This window comes from Balaenoptera acutorostrata, chromosome 5 (assembly GCF_949987535.1).
Source record: "Balaenoptera acutorostrata chromosome 5, mBalAcu1.1, whole genome shotgun sequence".
Taxonomy (NCBI): Eukaryota; Metazoa; Chordata; class Mammalia; order Artiodactyla; family Balaenopteridae; genus Balaenoptera; species Balaenoptera acutorostrata.
In genome coordinates this window covers 56,136,648-56,156,571 of record NC_080068.1, presented here as the reverse complement: position 1 = coordinate 56,156,571, position 19,924 = coordinate 56,136,648, and the positions used below count along the sequence as shown (strand labels likewise).

Sequence of the window (19,924 nt, the reverse complement as noted above, 5' to 3'; positions counted from 1 at the left end):
CTTGGGAATGTTCTTAACCTTTCTGCATCTCAGTTTCTCTCTCTGTAAAATGAGGATAGTACTTGTTCATAGTTTAAATGAGATACTAAGTGTAAAGGACTTAACATAGTGTCTGGCCCATAATAATAAAGCCCTCAAAAATTAGGTACTTTATTTTCTCTCAACTCCCATTTTTTTTGTTCAAGAGTAGTACTATATTGCTAATTGTTTTCAATAGACTTCAAAAGGGGTATTTTCTAAACTCTTCTGTCTGTATGGTTCTCATTTTAGCAACATAGTGTCTCTAGTTCTTTGCTTTAATTGTAATAAATAAAGACACTGATGTATTTGGTTCTAATTAATGTATCATGTGAAGATTTTTAAATGAATGTTCCTTATAAGGTTGGATAACTTTATCAGCTAATTCTGAAGGTTGGCAGGCATTAGTAATGACTATAGAAGTAAAATTACTACAGGTGAATTTGATTTCCTTGGTTCACAACGCCCTCAGTACACATTGCCACATGTGGGCAGGCACCATACTGGTTTCTATTACTGTGTTGTTGATTGATTTATTATCAGTCAAAAGGCTATGACGGGGAGGGAGAAGGGTAAGCTGGGACGAAGTGAGGGAGTGGCATGGACATATATACACCACCAAATGTAAAATAGATAGCTAGTGGGAAGCAGCCACATAGCACAGGGAGATGAGCTAAATGCTTTGTGACCACTTGGAGGGGTGGAGTAGGGAGGGTGGGAGGGAGACACAAGAGGGAGGAGATATGGGGATATATGTATATGTATAGCTGATTCACTGTTATAAAGCAGAAACTAACACACCATTGTAAAGAAATTATACTCCAATAAAGATGTTAAAAAAAAAAAAAAGGCTATGAGTGTATGATGCAAAGCATCAATGTGAAAAAGTTAACAATAGGATGACATTACACCAGGACATCAAGGGGAAAGTTAAGACACTCCCAAACTGATCATGTTATGTTTCTTCAGTGCCCCAAATAAAAGAAAGGAATAGAAAAACACACCTTTTAGAATAGATTCTATAAAAAGTTTGTGTACATTTCCCTGCAAATTCAGATTTTATAATAAATTAAATTTATGAACATAATAAGTAGTGTCATCACAGAGAAATAATTTAACCTCATACTTACTAATAGCCTAAGGTTTGAATGCTGACCTTAAGTTTTACCTTACACTTATTAAGGCACTCAATGTATTACTTTGCCATTGAAGAAAGAACATAATGAGGATTTAGTGGAGGATCACACCTTGCCAAGAGTGATAACATGGAAGAAAGAGGCCACCCTCAAGGAAAAAAACATGTACTATGGGTTAGAATAAATGCATCCCAGGCCTAAGGATAAAGAGGCTAAGAGGTCTTTCTCTAACATATCATAAGAATCAGAAGATACTATTTGTCCAGACAACTGAGGCAAGAAAAATGAGGAACATTTACTCTAAGATTAATTCATCTCCATGGATCATTTCATTTGCTTATTAAATTTTGGAACCAAGAAGATCAAAACATAATATATGTGCATTTTTTAAATCTCAAAGAATAGATCTTGGAGTTGTTCAAACCAATGTTCAAGCCAGTAATTTTTTTCTCATATCCTAATTGTTTCTTTAGAAAAAGTTTTATTTTCAGGTAAAATATATACTTTAGAAATAAGAGAAATTATTGTACTTCAATACAAATAGTTTAATTACTTCATTATAACCACCTTAAAGTTGTAGACATATTCTATTATCATTCAAATATAAAGTACTAAAATAATGTCCTTGCTAATAAATATCTGTGTTGGTAGCTAAAACAAATTATCAGTTTTAAATAGTACAGTGAGACTTCAAAAACTAACTTACACAGTGTTCTTTAAATGGTCTCCTCATGGTTTTGGAGGTTTTTATTTTCTAACTATGTAATAGTAGAATCAAGTAAACATCCAAGATGAAGATATCAATTTTTATATCCTAGAAATTTTTGAAGTTACAAAATCTTATAAAATTTCAGTTTTTATTCTTTATAATTAAGCATTCTCTATATTCAAAAATACTGCTACTTGAGTTATTTAACAAGTAATTGTAAAATGTATTTCTGCATTCTTATATGTAGAGTTCACTTTTTATACTTGGAGATCTATCATCTACCTAAATGTTGGGAACATAGCAGATATGCAAGTGGTTATACTGAAGTGAATTGACTAATATCAGTAGCACTGAGAGTCTGTTTCTAATAATCAAATAGCCATTTAATTTCACTCTTTGGGTGATGTTATTGGAAAATGTTTTCAGTGCAAATTGTTTAACTCCTGGCAAAATATTAGTAGGTTCAGTTGTACTAGAATACTACATCAACTTCAAATCAAATTTTTGGAAATTCTTTTGTTATACTTTTAGTATATCTACAGTTTATGGTACTTTCAATGTAGTTCTTTAAAAAGAATTGGTCTTATAGGTAAATGACTTTGTAAGAGCTGTGTCAACTTTTTTCACAAGGAAGTTTAAGAATGTATGTTCCTGGGATTATATGGTAACAGTCTGTATCTACTGACTGACAAACACTTATCATCTTTAAAAAGAGAAAAACTTGAGCCTAATCTGCAACTTGATAAGCAGTTCAAATGCTAGATAGTAGGGTAGCCTATAAGGAAAAAATTAAAATAACACAAACTTCTTAAAGCCGAGAATTCTTCCACCAAAAGAACTTTTCTTTAAAAAATTTGTCTGAGGGGACTTCCCTGATGGTGCAGGGGTTAAGAATCCGCCTGCCAATGCAGGGGACACGGATTCGAGCCCTCATCCTGGAAGATCCCACATACCTCGGTGCGACAAAGCCCATGCACCACAACAACTGAGCCTGCGCTCTAGAGCACCCGAGCCACAACTACTGAGCCCACGTGCACAACTACTGAAGCCCTCGTGCCTAGAGCCCATGCTCCACAACAAGAGAAGCCACCGCAATGAGAAGCCTGTGCACCGCAACAAAGAGTAGCCCCTGCTCGCCATAGCTAGAGAAAGCCCATGCGCAGCAACAAAGACCCAACACAGCCAAAAATAAATAAATTTATGAGAGAAAAAAAATTTGTCTGAGTATAGTGATAGCATCAAAATCAAATGGCAAAATCACAGGGTGGCCAATAATACTATGCCAAAGAGTGATACAAGGAAGGGTTTCCCCAAGCCTTCCTAGAGAGTATGTACTTCTCCATCATCATGAAGATTAGATAACTAATGCCCTGTATCACTGGAATGCCCAGTGAACAAGGAATGGCCAAATTCATGAACAGCAACAGAAAAAAAGCTTACATATTATAACAGCTTTCCAGATGAACTCCATGATTCGTATTCTTTTCTCCTTCCAATTCACCTTCATGCTCATTAAAAACTAACTGTCCATAAACATGGCTTTCATCGTGTGACTATTAAAAAAATCTTTTACTAGCTCACTATTTTCCACCTCATCAAGAATTTGTTCAATGAAGTTCAAAATACTCTAAGAATCAGATTCATCCAAACTTTATTTCCCATAATATATCACATCATGACTTTGTAATTTCTCCTTCCTATTGGGGTGTTATCCTTATTCTTTTCACCCACTTAAAGATGACACTTCGTAAAAGCCCAATGCAATTATTACCTCCTTAATCAAATCTCTAACTGTTTAAGATAGTTTAAAGTGCAGTTCCTGAGTGTCGATGCTTTGATTCAAATTCTTGTTCTGCCACTAACTTTGTGACCTTGGTTAAGTCATTTAGTCTTTCTGTGCCTCAATTTCTTCATCATGTAAAAGAAAAAGAAAAATAGCACATAACTTTTATATTATTTTATTTTTTATTGTAGTATAGTTGATTTAAAATATTAGTTTCAGATATACAACAGAGTGATTCAATATTTTTATAGGTTATATTCTATTTAAAGTTATTATAAAATAGTGACTATATTCCCTGTGCTGTACAATATATCCTTGTAGCTTATTTATTTCATACATAGTAGTTTGTACCTCTTAATCACCTCCCCCTAACTTGCTCCTCCCCCTTTCCCTCACCAACATTTGTTATTTGTGTTCTTTTTGATGATAGCCATTCTGACAGGTGTGAGATGATATCTCATTGTGCTTTTGATTTGCGTTTCTCTATGATTAGTGATGTTGAGCATATTTTCATGTGCCTGTTGGCCATCTGTATGTCTTCTTTGGAAAAAGGCCTATTGAGATCTTCTGCCCATTTTTTGATTGGGTTGTTTGTTTTTTATATTGAGTTTTATGAGCTGTTTATATGTTTTGAATATTAACCCCTAAAGACAGAAAACTGGATCTTTTGCTTCTGTGATGTCTTCTAGTGTCTGGTGTAGACCCATAGTAGGTGGCCAGTTAACACTCACTGGCTGATTCGTCTCATTCCATTCCAAGCTACAAGTCTTTTTTACCTTCTGCATTACTTCTGGAAGTGGGAATTGTGATCTTTTCCCTCTTTTTACTTTAAAGGTGGAAGTAAAAAATATGTTGTATATGAAAAATGTTAGCTTTCCAGGACTCTTTAATAACTTTGTCTTCCTTAGCTGCTAAGAAAAAAAAATCTTCTAATAAGTTATACTTAATAGAAAGTCAGGATAACCATTTCCTGTAAACACTTTTCTTCCTTTGTTGGTGGCTGATTTAGTTTTTACAGTGGCTTGTGTCTTATTCATAAGTGGCTTATAATCTTTAATGATAACTTGATAAGAATCTGACTCTGGTATGTAATAACTTGGAATTTCCATTGCTGCTCTAAAACAGTGGTTCACCAAGGTTAGAGTCAGGGCTTGTAGAAGCTGCCTATTCTGCATATAGGAAATAAGGGGAGTGCATTGTCTGTAAAGAACTTTAAAACAAAAGAAAACTGATTAAAGTTGGTGCAATTATTATTGTCACCATGCGCCAGCAATTCTAAACAACATCATTAATAAAATATTCCTTCCTGGGCTTCCCTGGTGGCGCAGTGGTTGGGAGTCTGCCTGCCAATGCAGGGGACACGGGTTCGAGCCCTGGTCTGGGAAGATCCCACATGCCCCGGAGCAACTAGGCCCGTGAGCCACAATTACTGAGCCTGCGCGTCTGGAGCCTGTGCTGCGCAACAAGAGAGGCCGCGACAGTGAGAGGCCCGCGCACCGCGATGAAGAGTGAACCCGCTTGCCTCAACTAGAGAAAGCCCTCGCACAGAAACAAAGACCCAACACAGCCAAAAATAAATAAATAAATAAATTTAAAAAAAAAAAATATTCCTTCCTGCTGGGGGTTGACTACTCCCACTAATGTCCCCAGCCTACCTTACCTCCTACATCACGTTCTAAAGTTATCCTTGTGGGCATTAAATTTTTCCTGGTCAATAAGGAGGATTCTGATGCATCTTAGTGCAGCTTTTCCCCCCAGATTTTTATTATGTTCCACAGTAAAAATACATTTTATATCGCAGGAAAGTTCCCACACAGATACACATATATGTTTCACTAGTCATCTTTACTACTAACAGGTAATGGCACTGATTTTGAAAACTATCTCTCTAATTTGATCCTTAGCCATCCAAATTAGAACTACCAAGAAACTGTTCTAGAATGAATTAAGTAGTTCCCCTGGGGTCCTGTGAATTAGATATAATAAAAAATTGGAAATAAACTAGACTTTCTGATATTGAGGGGTAAAAACAGAATTTAAGAAACTGATTTACTTTCTTTGACCTCCACACTCATAGGCATAGACTACAGAAATAATAGTATATCAAAGCCAATGTCCAGGATGAGAGGTGGATATCACCCAAAGACTCCCCACCTTTGCTCTTTGAAGATTCTATTCCCAAGTCTGGCCCGACCTGAGCACCATCTCTCAATTTCTCCCCCAACTCTACTCCTCATCTAATAACGTGTTAATTATTCTCATTCAACTCTGGCCAATTTCTTATTCCACTCCAAATTCACGAAACACTGAAGTTCATTAATCTCCCTCTCTTTCTAAACCATGTGTTTTGTTTCATTCCTCTTAGTGAATGTACTGATCCCTTAGTTATTGTTCTCACTACCTATGCATAATTCAAGTACTTCTTACTGGAGGAGTTTCTTTATGCCCGTAATTCATGAAAGAAACCAGTCATAATGCAAATGTTGACTGGTCAGGATTTCCTCATGAAAGCTATAGTTAGATCACGCATTAACTGCAAGATTAGAAATTTATGCTTAATCAGTCATATCCAACATCAACAAAATAGGGCTGTCTTCTTACATATTTTCATTTTGCTGATGTTTCCTGCATCCGAGCTAAAAAATTTCAAGCGACAGCTTTTTAACCTAACTTCCTTACCACTATTTTTAAAAACAGTATTTATTCTGTAAATTAGTGATTTTGTAAGTTTGGAATATTAGTGTTTGATTGATTGATTGATTGTGTGTGTGTTTGTGTGCGTCTGTGTTTAAAGCTGATACTTTTAACTGAAATAGCACCAAGTGACTTTAACTGTGTTAGCCATAAATTACATAGCACAAATCTACAAAACTTGTTGAAGTAAATTTATGTAAATGATAATAGGCTTGTATAGTTAATATTAGCCATTTTTCATTCGTATAAAATTGTTTTTAAAGATTCAGTTGTCAATAAAATATGACCTAGTTGTGGTTTTAAAAAAAAAAAAAAAAAAAAAAGAAATTTATGCTTAATGACACGTCTCAAAGATTACAAATTATTCTCTCTTATCCACTCTTTGGTTTAGGAAGAGACCAGTTGTAAACAGGGATTTAATCATAATTTTACAATTTCCAGAAGTTTGTTATAAACAACTGAAATTTTATCAAACATATTGATAAAGTTTAAAAGAAGGTGATTTATTCTTAGTTCTACATGAGTAACCATTCAGTTATTTTTTTTTTAATTAATTAATTAATTAATTTGTTTAGTTTTGGCTGTGTTGGGTCTTCGTTTCTGTGCGAGGGCTTTCTCCAGTTGCGGCAAGTGGGGGCCACTCTCCATCGCGGTGCGCGGGCCTCTCACTATCGCGGCCTCTCCCATTGCAGAGCACAGGCTCCAGACACGCAGGCTCAGCAATTGTGGCTCACGGGCCTAGTTGCTCCGCGGCATGTGGGATTTTCCCAGACCAGGGCTCGAACCCCTGTCCCCTGCATTGGCAGGCAGATTCTCAACCACTGCACCACCAGGGAAGCCCACCACTCAGTTATTTTGTTGCAAGTAAGAAGATGACCTTAAGCCTATTTCAATAGGGATTATAGGGACTGATTACAGATTAACATGCATATTTATTTTTACCAGCCAGTATTAACACAGGTTATCACTTCCTGAGTCATGACTTTTCTCATTCTTAAAATGAAGAATTTAAATATTATTTAACAGTTTTCTGTATGTTCATGATATAATACAATATGGCAGGAAATTGTAAAGGGACATTTAACTATTGAAAGTTTGGTAGGTAAAAATACTATTTCTGCATAGAAAATCTAAGTTAAGTAAATGGAAAGCTACTAAGCTAATAAAATATTTCAGAGTGACTTGATTCAAAACATAAATATACCAAACTTAATAACTTTATCAATATTAGCCAACTATAAATAATAATAAAATCAGTTCCTTCACAAAAACAAAAATTATACAATATAACTAGTAATAGCCCTAAGAAGTGTGCAAGACCCATGTAGAGAAAGCTATACACATTTTAAAAAGAAGAAAAAAATACTGCAAAGATATGCACAAAAATATTACAAAAGATAGACATATTTATACAAGGCTAAGATGATTCTTATGTATGAAAACTGGCAACATACAATTATTGAATAAATGTAACATTTTAAAAATTGTTAATTCATTTTAGGTTTGAGGATGGGAAAGGGGAGGAGTAGAGAAGAGAAAAAACGGGCAGAAAACAATTTAAAAATGAAAGAAAATGAGAGAAGGAACAGGAAATTCTGAAGATTACAATGCTCAAATGTTCCTTTAGGTATAAACTTCCGAATGTCCTCAGATCATGACTCTTCAAATGCTTCTTATCTATAATCTCTCAGAGGCTGTAATTTAACAATGTTACTCAAATAACCACAGTAAAAAAAATTTTTTTGTTGTAAAACAGATATGGTAGCAACAGCTAGGACAAAACTACCTGGAAAATTAAGCTAAAGTTCCAAATTTTATTTTCAACTTGAATCTTCCCACCTCTAATTTAATGCCTCAAAACAATAACTTAACAAAATTGGGCCCTCCTAGTGGACTGAAGGAGTGGGTAAAAGTTTCGAAGATCACTGGTTTAGGTCTATGGAATTGCTATAACATTGTAATTCAATATTTTGCACTCAGGATCAAAGATTTCACATATCAGAAGGTGGAGATCTGGAGAGAAAAAATAGCAATATAGTGAAAAGAGTATTCGACTAGGAAACCAGGTTCCAATTTCAGAATTGGTCACGCAATAACCTTATATGTTACCTGCCCCTCTCTGGACCTCTATTTCTGTCTCTGCCAAAAGAAAGTTTGGACTACATCATCTCTGATGTCTTTTTCTATTCCAAAATAATTATACTTACATGATTTTAATAATGTGATCTATGACAAACCTAAGATGACTTGTACTAGGGTCACACAAAGTTTTGGTCATCAAAATGTATGTATATTTTAGAGATCCTCAGTGTGGTTGTGGAAATGATTTTGTTAAATGCCTGGGACCAGGAGATAAGAATTAAAACAAACAAACAAACAAAAAATACCACCTGAAGCACTAGCATTATACTTTTTAAAGCTTCTGATCTGCACAGTCATTAGATGTATAATCACTATGTTAAATATGTGATGGACGGAGTCACTAAATGAAAAAATAACAGATAGCATTTTTATGGACTTATACATTTTAAAAATCTAGCTTCAAGGCTAATAAATTAACACCCTATCTTTACATATGTCTGTTATGGCTGCCTTCTCCCTTGCAAAGAATTAAATCAAAGGTACTCAGATGTTTTGTTCTCATGACCCCTACATACCCTTAAAAATTATTGAGAATGCTAAACAGCTTTGGTTTATGTGGGCTGTCTAACAATATTTACTGTATTAAAGTTAAAACTATAAAATCTTAAATATTTATTAATTTAAAATAAAAATAATCAGCCATTTAAAAATAACATTTCTATTTTTTTTAAAACTGTATTTTAAAAAGAATTGTGAATCTCATTTTATGTCTATCTGCTTTTAAACTCACTTCATCGCAATGTGTTGTTTTGACTGAAGTATTTTAGGAAAATTCTGTCTCACAAAGAGATATAGTTGGAAAGAAAAAGTATCTTGATAGCCTTTTCAAATGATTGTGGATATTCTTTGATTCTACACAAAATCTTGAAAAGCGGTAGTTTCTTAGAGGTTAGTTGTTGCAATGTAGAATACGAAGCCACGTCAATGAAATTGTTGTACATTGTATGTTAAAAATCCCTCAATCTCCGTCAGTTTATGAGTGGATCTTTTAATGTGTATGATTTTGTAAAATATATCATGCATTGGCTATTTATAAAGTATTGGTTTACTTAGTTCACACAGTCATGCAGATCTCCCAAATGCTGACACATTTCATTATACAATATCAGCACCAACCTCATTATAAAAGCTCTCAATTTACAGGGGATTATGTTAGTTTTCCAAAATTCTAATTTTCACTTGAGAGTTTGAATTTTATCACAAACAACACATTACTAGTTATTTCCCTTGAAGTGACAGGCTCACTTTATTAATTTATAATTAACTGTCTACAAAAGTCTAAATAACCATGGTTTTGTCTGTCAGTTGCTCTTTCAAGTAAAAACGGTGCTATGTGTTAAACAGCAGGCACTTCAGCTTTCGACTCAGATGTCCAAGAACTTTCCTCAAGACAGCCAATGTCCTTCAGAATACAGCAGAAGTATTTATGCATGTTTTTCATACTGTTACCTAGCATATTAAAGAAAATCTGTACTCAGTGGTCAAGATTTAATAAAATTAATTTTTATTGCTTCATCAAGAACATTCTCAAGTGAAACTAGAAATTTTTTTTCTGGAATACTTAAAAGCAAATCATATAATGACTCCTGGCACAGTTTGGTGCCACTGCCTTGATTAGCGCTAAGATGCTAACAGTTTTAACGATCATTGCTTTGACTTTATCAGTACAAGTTTCAGCACAGAGAAACCACAAATACTTTAGTTTTGATGTCAACAGCCTATGAGAGTCTCAGGGATACCCGAGTCCATGGTACCCATTTTAAGAAACACTGAATTAGACTTTTCAAACCGAACAAATACCATTTTAAACCTCCCAAGATATTTTCTTAATTGACTAAAAGTTGACTTCTAAGCAATACATTGAAAATGCCTAATAATTCATTTAAGTTTCAAGTAGAGAAAACAAAATTTGAACAAGGCAGATGTTAAAATGTAAACATAGAAGTAAATTTAGGAAACATCATGCCATAGGAAACCATAACAGGGCATAAGGAGGAAAAGAAATAGATTTTGAAATATGCATTAATCCCAGTAAATATTGTTTTCCATACCTTGTAGTTTATGATCTTGAAGTGGTTCTGACATTAGATAGCATCTACTTCTTTGGCTGGCAGCTGTTGGAAATGACCCTGGGATGAAACTCTGGAATCTTTCCTCTGAAATCTGAAATATATGAAAGACAATACAGAGTTAACCTCCTTCTTGACCAGGACCTGACTCTTTAAATCTGAGTCAAGTATGGGCCATGGTTTCAAAATGGTTCTTGACAATCTGAAGCTAGTCACATGCCATCTTTCTTTAGCCAATCATAAGGTGATGCTAAAAACAATAGCCGGCTAACTGAGGCATTTTCTAATACACCTATAATCACCACAGTTATTATCCCTGGCTTTCTTCCAGAGAGCTCTGAGGACAGCACATATCCCATCAGGTCCCACAGCTCCCAACATATAGAAAGAAAACATTATGCCTGCTCTATACAAGGATTATGCAGCTTGACCAAAGCCTTGACCCAAAGCCTTACAGTAAATTAGAAGTGAAAATGTTGATGAAAGAACTTGGGTATAAAATTCTTATTTCAAGGAATACCTTTTTTTCTCACTCATATTCCTTTACACTCCTGAAGAAAATGAGTGGAAAATATACCCTACAGTAATAATTTTTAGAGTATTCTTTGCTAGTACATAAAATGGCTTTGTAATTATTAAATATCTGCTGATGAAACATTACAGCGTGGAACTAATATTTATTCAGTCCCTACTATTGCAAGACACACTTTTAAGCACTAAAGAATTCAGTGGACGTTATCATTACATAAATTATTCACAGTACTTTTAGTGCCTGATTAAAATACCTAATTCAAAAGGTTATTGAGTAAATACCCCAAGGAAATAATCTGTAGCTACATTTTGGCTTTAAATTATTGCTAATTAACAAAGGAGATATGTTCAGACTACCATATACTATGCTATTAGTGCACCTTTGGCAGTAATAGGTTGTATCTAATACTTGAAACATGAATCAGCGAAGAGTTATATGACTCCTTAACAAATGCTCATTATAGGGCAACATCTCGGAACCTTTTTGCTGAATCCTTTACCCCTTCCCAGCTACTAAATTTTACAAGTTCTCAGGGCTCAGCCTTCAGATATCTTATCTATCACACTTACTTTCTGACTCAGATACTTCCTTTGTTTCAAATATACTCTCCATGTTCATGATTCCTAAACTTACATTTCCAGTCTTTATCTCTTCTCTGAACTCCGGACTTTCATATCTAAATCTCTACTCAACATACTCACTTGTATTTTACCTAAGCATCTTATGCTTGATATGTCCCAGATTTAACAATTAATTCTCCCTAACCTTCGTAACTGCTTCTTCCAACTCTTCCTAATCTCTATAAACTGCACCATTCTCCACCTAGTTGGTCATGACAAAAACGTTGAAGTCATCCTAGACTCCTCTCCACATCTAATCCATTAGAAAATCCTAGAGTTTCTACCTTCAAAATGTGTATTCAAATCTGACCATTTGTCACCATCTTCACCAATACCACCATAATCAATGATCTGATGATTAGTCATCTGAATTACTGCATTACTTTCTAACTGGCATCACTGCTTCCATAATGGGCCCTATTCAGTCTATTCTGTATACAATGATCTGAGTGATATTATTGAAATATTGGTCAGGTTATGTTGCTGCCTTGCATAATAAGGTTAGTTGCATAATAAAACACTCAGATGCTTTTTCAGCACAATCAGAACAAAATTTGAAGTCTTTTCTTAACATACAAGTTGATACGCAGTCTTTCCCTTCTTGTTCTCTGATATTTCCAACCTCATCTTCACTCAGTTCCAGACATGTTGTCCTCAGTCTTTGTAGTTTCTATCCTCTCTCCTTTGAAACTCTTGCTGCAAATACTTTCAAGTCTTGCTCTTTCACTTCTTTCACATCTGCTCAGATGTTACCTCATCAAAGGAACTTCTCTGACCATGTTGTCTAAAATAGTGATCCCATCACTTTCTATCCTCAACCTCTGCTTACTTCTTTTACTTAGCATTTATAGTTTGTTACTCTACTCCCTCTGTGTATATATCATACATATGTATAATATATGTGTATATACATGTATATTAATTTATCAATTTATTAATAGAATGAAAACATGGATTGTTGCCTCTCCAGTGCTTACAACATTGCTTAGCACATAGCTGTGAATATTGTTGAAATAATGGATTAATCAATTACTCATTCATATGGACTTGTACATAAACACTATATATAATATCTAATTTTTGAGACAGATCCACTAGCTTTACTTAGTGGCCAATGTTTAAATAATTCTTTAATAATGAAACACTGGAACTTACTGCTGGAACTACTCTACATAATATTTTTTAAATTAAAAAAATACATATATATGTAGCTGTAGTATAGAAATAAACAAAGACCCACTAAATGAAAACAAGTAAATGCTATTTATTCAAAGCATGCTATAGCAAGGGAATCAGCCACCATCATTTGTGTTTGGCAGAGACTCAAAAGTAAGCACAGTGTGGGAAGCTTTATAGTATTAAAAAAAATAAAGAAGTTTTCAAATATGCCCTGATTGGAGGCTGTTAGCATGAGAAAACTATAGGAGGGCTAACTAGAAATGAAGAATTGTATTTAATCAGATAAGGAGTGAATATTTAGCTTTCTCTGGTTGGTCCTAAGTTGGAAGTGAGGGAAAATATTAGGAAAGTTATCAGTTATTAATCAAATTATTAATCAAGTCCAAGTTATTTGGGGCTGATTGCTTGTTGTTTGGCCTCGTGGACTGGTTGTTGCAGATAATGGTTTGGCTTTTGGGGCTGGTTGCTGAATGCAAAGGGTCAGAGTTACATGTTTATATATGATCTGGCCATTGCCTATTTGTATTTTGAACCTCTAACTAGGTAACTTTTAATAAGTTAAATGTAATTCATTATACATTGTAAAAAATATTTTATAATAATTATTTTTGAAATAGTCTCACTTAGTATTTTTTTGCCCTTAAAAAGTCTCTTAACAATACCTCCAGTGTGCAAGGCAGAAATAGAGACACAGATGTAGAGAACAAATGTATGGACATCAAGGGGGGAAAGCTGTGGGGGGGGGGGTTGGTGGGATGAATTGGGAGATAAGGATTGACATATATACACTAATATGTATAAAATAGATAACTAATAAGAACCTGCTGTATAAAATAAACAAATAAATAATAAAGTTGTTATCAATAAAAATAAATAAATACCTCCAGGTATTGCTATTGATAAATAGCTACAACTAACAGACTCTCACACATATCAAGTCCTCATTTCCTTTGTTGCCCAGCTGAGATTGCATGGTCCTTCTTTATAAAAACTTCCCTATATACACTCTCAACTCTCTTCTGTCTTTAAGTTCATGATGCTAACTTCAAGGGGCCCCAGAGTGCTGCTTAATAATCATACTATATGTCTCTATTCAATTCCTACTCACACTCCTAGATAATTATTTCAGACCTTCTATTCTTTTCTAATAGCTCCTCCTCATTCTCTGTCAGCTGATAACCTTATTAATTTACTGAAGAAATATAAGTGAATTTTCCACTCTCATCTTGTGATCTGCTTTCATCTGAATCCACACATTCTGCCCTCTTCCCCCTTCCGTGGATGCATGGATCAATTGTTCTTATCTGAGGCTCTTCCTCTTGGACCCTAGAGCTGATCTCCACTAGTCTATCAGAGGATATCACTCTAGCAATTGATGGCCTTGCTCTCCTGCATAAGAAATTTTTCTACTTTGTACTGGATTGTTCCTTTTAGCATACACACATGTTGGATAAACCCATTTTTAAGAAAGAAAGAAAATCCTTGGACCCCCCGCCCCAAGCCATTGCCTTATTTCTCTACTTTGCTTTAGAGCAAAATTTCTATAAAGAATTGTTATTTTCTAGTAAGTTAAAAATACAAGAAAAAAAGGAAACAAAAATGACCAATAAACATGGGAAAATATGTAATCTCCGTAGAAATCAGGGAATTCTAAATTTAGAGATATATCATTTGTATCCATTAAATGAGCATTTAAAAATCTCTTTAATATCAGATCTTAGCACAGATATGGGAAGAAGACAGTCTCATATACTGCTGGGGGAAGTACAAACTTTTTCCTCAAGTGTTTCTAAATGTTAACATGATCTTGATTTAAAAATCTATTAAGCATGTGCTTTTCCCTTCCTTCCTTACTTCCTTGCTTTCCTCTTTCCTTCCTTGGTTGTTTCCTTCCTTCTTCCTTTAATAATTCACTTCCAAATCCATTAAATGGGTCTGGGTGAAGTAGGTGTCCATATGTGGAGGCTTAAAAAGAGCTCAACTGGGATGAGGGCCTCCATACAGGGAGGTGCCAGTGGCAGCAGCCTGGCTCAAGTTTGGAGCCCAGCAGAGTGTATTCACATGGGGGCTCAGGAGTGGAAAGTAGTAAGCAGAAGCAGCAGCCTGTCCAGGAGTCAGGTAATTGGTTACTCAGTAGTAGCTTGATTAATACCAAGGATAATAGGAGCTAGCTTTCTCACAGTAGGAAAAAGGAGTTACAACTATTAAAAGGGAGAAAGCTTGAGTGAACCTTGCAATTTTGGATTGAAGTTGGAGGTATTGCAATGAATTCATACTTTTTAATATATTGATAAAGAAATATAGATGTAAATATTTATATACATATACATAGATAGTTATAGATATACATATGTTCTTTAGCTCTGTCCACTAAGAGGGCTTGGTAGAAACAATAACCAAATAGTAATGATCACATCTAGCATTCAGATCTTGGTTTCTAAATACCATTCTCCACTCTGGTAACCAGGGATCTTTAGAGAAACAACTGACTCCAAGGCTGACTCACATAAAGTACAAGATGAGCTTGGAACATTTTGTCCTGCCAGAAATTATGGAAGTACTAAATTACAGGAACATGTCAAAAAGGCACAAAAGCCAGAGTGAAGGGGTCCCTTCTGGTCAAATCTAGGATAATTGTAGTATCAAAATAAATGATTATAGTAACAGGTTATAATCCATTAAGTAAAATAGGAAGCTACAAAGCAATACTGTTATAAATAACTAAATGTTACATTCATGTTTCTTTATTAGAAACAGAGAAAAGAAATAGTTTTACATTATAGTGGAATATCCATCAATGAATGTGAGAAGAATGATTTAATTATAAAAATCATCTCTTGGCAACGATCATAGCAATGATTGATTCAGGCAAAAAAACATAAGTGGATACAAAATCTAGTAAGTAGAGGTTGATGAAGGACAGAATATTTGCATAGACTAAACATATTTCCCACAATTTATCTATTAGTTAAAAAAATTATTACAGTGGAGAAGCCTGAAAGGCACGTTCTTAGTCAAGTGATCAAAATTAATGTGACCAGCAATGGGACAAAATGAAATTGTATTCTACTTAATACAGTGTAACAAGAACACGACAACATCATTTCTGTGACATTTCTGCCAAAAATGCAAAAACTCACCTGGAGAAATAGCCTTTAGAAAAGATGACCTAAAGTCTTCAAAAATGTCAAAATCATGAAAGTCAAAGAAAGACTGGAGAACTCTTCTAGATTGAATGAGTCTAAACAACTAAATGCAACATGTGATTCTGGGTCCCTTGGCTATAATGAATGTGGTTGGGATAATTGATGACACTTGAATGGGGTATTTGGATTGGAAGGTAGTAATGTATTTATGTTAGTTTCCTGATTTTGGTGATTTTACTGTTCTAGAACAATGCACTACTTTGTAGGAAATACACCCTACAGAACCCACACTGGAGTGATTGAACATGATGACTGCATGTTACAAATGGTGCAGAGAAAATAAATTTCTTGTAATATTCTTGCAACTTTCTCTAATTTTGAAACTATTTTTTAAAAAAGAAAAAAAAGAAAGAGAAAACCCTAATGAAGATGACACCAAAAAGAAAACCACAGTCTTCACGTTATTTTCCATAACAGAAAAGAAGGAAAGATAATTGTCTAAAGTTCAGGGAAAGGAATCAACTTGGCTGAGTTTGTTGAAATTGTATCTTTTCAAATTAACTTTAAAAAGCAGTTGGTACAATTTTGTGTCTATTAGAACACAATAAACATTCCTGGATAATTATGGTTATGTTAATACTAACAGATAAGTATAATTGAGTTATGTAACTGTATTAAATTTCTAGAACTTGTAGCTGCAAGTTTGAAAATTTTCAGTTTTGCTTACATCCTGTCAAATCAGTGGTCTTCCATATTTCTTTAATAATTTAGATTCTATAACCTATAAAACAGATTCTAAAATGTTTGATAATTTGTCTAACTCAAATATTAATTGTGCATTTTCTAAGTATATAAAAAATCCTGTTTAAGAAATAGAATTTTTTTTTGTAAAATGGCTATCTCAAGACTTTTATGTTTATGAAGAAAACAATTGATGATCAAGTGATATCGTTATCATTATTTTAATGTTCATGTAAAATCAAATTAAAAATTAGGAATGGGTCAAGTGTTCACTATTTCCTCTTTATTAATTCATGTTTTAGATGCTTGCTTTGTTAGATCTGACCTTCTTTCCTGCTGTTTGTTTTTTCTGCATTCATGATCAAATGATTTGGACTTGATTGAGTCCCCATTTCTCCCCATTGAGAAATGATGCTTGTAAAAGATGAAGTTTGTGGGGATCTATTCATTATTCCCTTGATTTCTTTTTATATGGTGCAAAGTTAACTTGGAGATATGTCATAAATATCATACAATAGAGATGGTAGGTACAAGGAGGGACTGTAGCTTGAGATTCAGCTCTAGGTATTTTCCTCCATTCTTCATTTATTTATTTTAGAAGATGTACTGAGATCCACACTACTCACTACACTCAGATATGCAAAGAAATATGGTTAATTTTCTTTTTCTGTCAAAGATGCCATCTTTCCCCGGATGCTCCTTTGCCCTGGGCAGTGTGCTGTGAGACTGAAATACCTATGTCTTTTCACTTAAATTCTTTCTACTTTATATGCCCTAACTGGGATGGCTTAGTTTCTTGAATTCAAAGTTCAACTTCCTATTAGGCTGGTTTCAAGATTGATCTTCAGGTAAATGTTCATTTTTACTCTATTTTTATTTCTTGGTTTCTTACTCCTCCCCTGCTTCTCTCCAAATATATTGATATATGAGTAAATAGTGTTTGTGACTTAAGGCAGCTGAGCAGTGGGGACCTCAGGGTCATGGGCATTCTCTTGACCCTTTCTCTTCTCTGGTCTGGTCCATGGACTGGTCAACTGTGAGGTTTTCTTGCCCAGCTAGCCTTGGGGATAGCATGATGGCACCCACCACTGTAGTCTGGTCCTGACCATTTGCTCCAGGTCTCTGACTCCCTTCTTTCTGTAGCCACTTTGAGTCCAGGTCTCAGTATCTCCACATTTCATCACTGGCATACATGGGAACAACTTTTCCCCTTGTACCCTGAATAAGCCATGGGGAATAAGTCTCAGGTTTTTTTTTTTTTAATATAATTTTATTTATTTATTTATTTTTGGCTGCGTTGGGTCTTCGTTGCTGCGTGGGGGCTTTTTCTACTTGTGGTGAGCGGGGCCTACTCTTCGTTGTGGTGAGCGGGCGTCTCTTGTGGTGGCTTCTCTTGTTGCGGAGCACGGGCTCTAGGCGCACGGGCTTCAGTAGTTGTGGCACGTGGGCTCAGTAGTTGTGGCTCATGGGCTCTAGAGCACAGGCTCAGTAGTTGTGGCGCACGGGCTTAGTTGCTCTGTGGCATGTGGGATCTTCCCGGGCCAGGGCTCGAACCCGTGTCCCCTGCATTGGCAGGCGGATTCTTAACCACTGTGCCACCAGGGAAGTCCCAAGCCTCAGGTTTATCTATAGACTTACCTTGCTCTGTCAGTGTGCAACATCGTTCCTTTATCAAGCTCAGCAAGGACACATACATGGCTTCTCCTAGACCTTCATAGCTTCCCCTTGCTATTACAGTCCCAGCATTTCTGGGCTCACCCATTCCTATTTTTACTTGCTTCTCCACTCATCATGGAATTCTACCTCAAGAAGGAACAGTATCTAACCTCTCTTCCCCAACTCTGTTTCTTACCTCCTCCACACACAATTTACCCAATCACAAAGAATGGAGTGTTCACTTCCTCCTTTTCTCCAATGTAGAATCACCTTGCTTCATAACTTCCTTCCCTGAGGCAGTAAGCCTCAAAGTTTGGTTTAAAGAAGGAAGAAATATCCTGTCTACCCTGTGGAAGTAATTTAATGATCTTGTCCAGGCCTGGCTCTAAAAATCATAATTGGAGCTAAAAGAATTTGGAAAATACTTTTCTTCCTTTACAAAGCTTGGCTTTCAAAATTATTGTTTTCTCTCAACTAAAAGAAATCCTACTATGGATTTTAAAAGGTGCATCTTTCTTTAACAAAATTTTCACTGTAAAAATTCCAGCTCCAAGGATAGTGGGTTGTTCATGCACAAAAGAATACAAAAGATAAAAGCACTGTAATGTAATTTTTAAAATATTATTTTATGTACTTTACCATCCTTGACATCCCACAATACTGTGCTTTTTATAGTATACTGAGTCGACTCTTCTGGAGAGTAATACTATCTCCTATTTTTCATAAAGTGTGGAAACCACTAGATTTTCTAGTCACTTGTTTTATTTTCCTTTTTTTGCTACCCCCACTCCCATCTAGACCCTCAACTGGACATTCTTTTGACCTCCTTGAATCCAGGCTTCCATGTTCAAGTGTAATTTACCCTTTGATATATCATTGTAGTCACAGGGAATTCTAATCAAGAAATTTACGGAAATAGAGTGTTCTAGTATAAAGATCTTGCTTCTGAAACTCTCAGGATTTTTTTCTTGGATAATAAACTCTCATTTGCTTTCCTCTCTTAAAGGCAATAATGTAATTATTAGATTTATAAAATTATAAGTCTGCAGTCAAAAATCATACAGGTAGAACGACATTAAATAATTACAGTATGAGACAGCCACCACAATATGAATGTATTTAATTTATATCTTAGTTAGGCTACAGGGAAGATCAGTATGAGAGAACAAAACAAGACTGACATTTATAGTACCTTTGGGTTTTTTCCTGACTAAGATTGTAAGTAACACTGAAAGATTCTTCTTTTGTGATGAAATTACATATGGCTTATAGCCCTTTTGGAATAGTTAAATGACACATCACTGTTACTCTCATTTTCTCATAGAACAATTATATTGAACACATTCAAATCATGAGAATATTGAAATTCACAGATGCAATGGTATCTCCACTTATATAAGAAAATATTATATTAACAACTTTCAACCTTAAATTTCTGATTAGGAGACCATAATAATCAAGATAAAAGCTATTTATTGCATTTCTATCATGTGTCATGG

General features: G+C 34.9%; 1 protein-coding gene across 1 annotated transcript in view; it reads right to left on the bottom strand.

Annotated features, from left to right (window-relative positions):
* Nucleotides 1–18,430, bottom strand: part of TMPRSS11F (transmembrane serine protease 11F) — an 85,046-nt gene extending 66,616 nt beyond the window's left edge. The window contains 1 exon segment of the mRNA XM_007193588.2: nt 18,408–18,430. Within this exon segment, the coding sequence (XP_007193650.1) occupies nt 18,408–18,430 (23 nt within the window).
* Nucleotides 18,431–19,924: the final 1,494 nt, after the last annotated feature.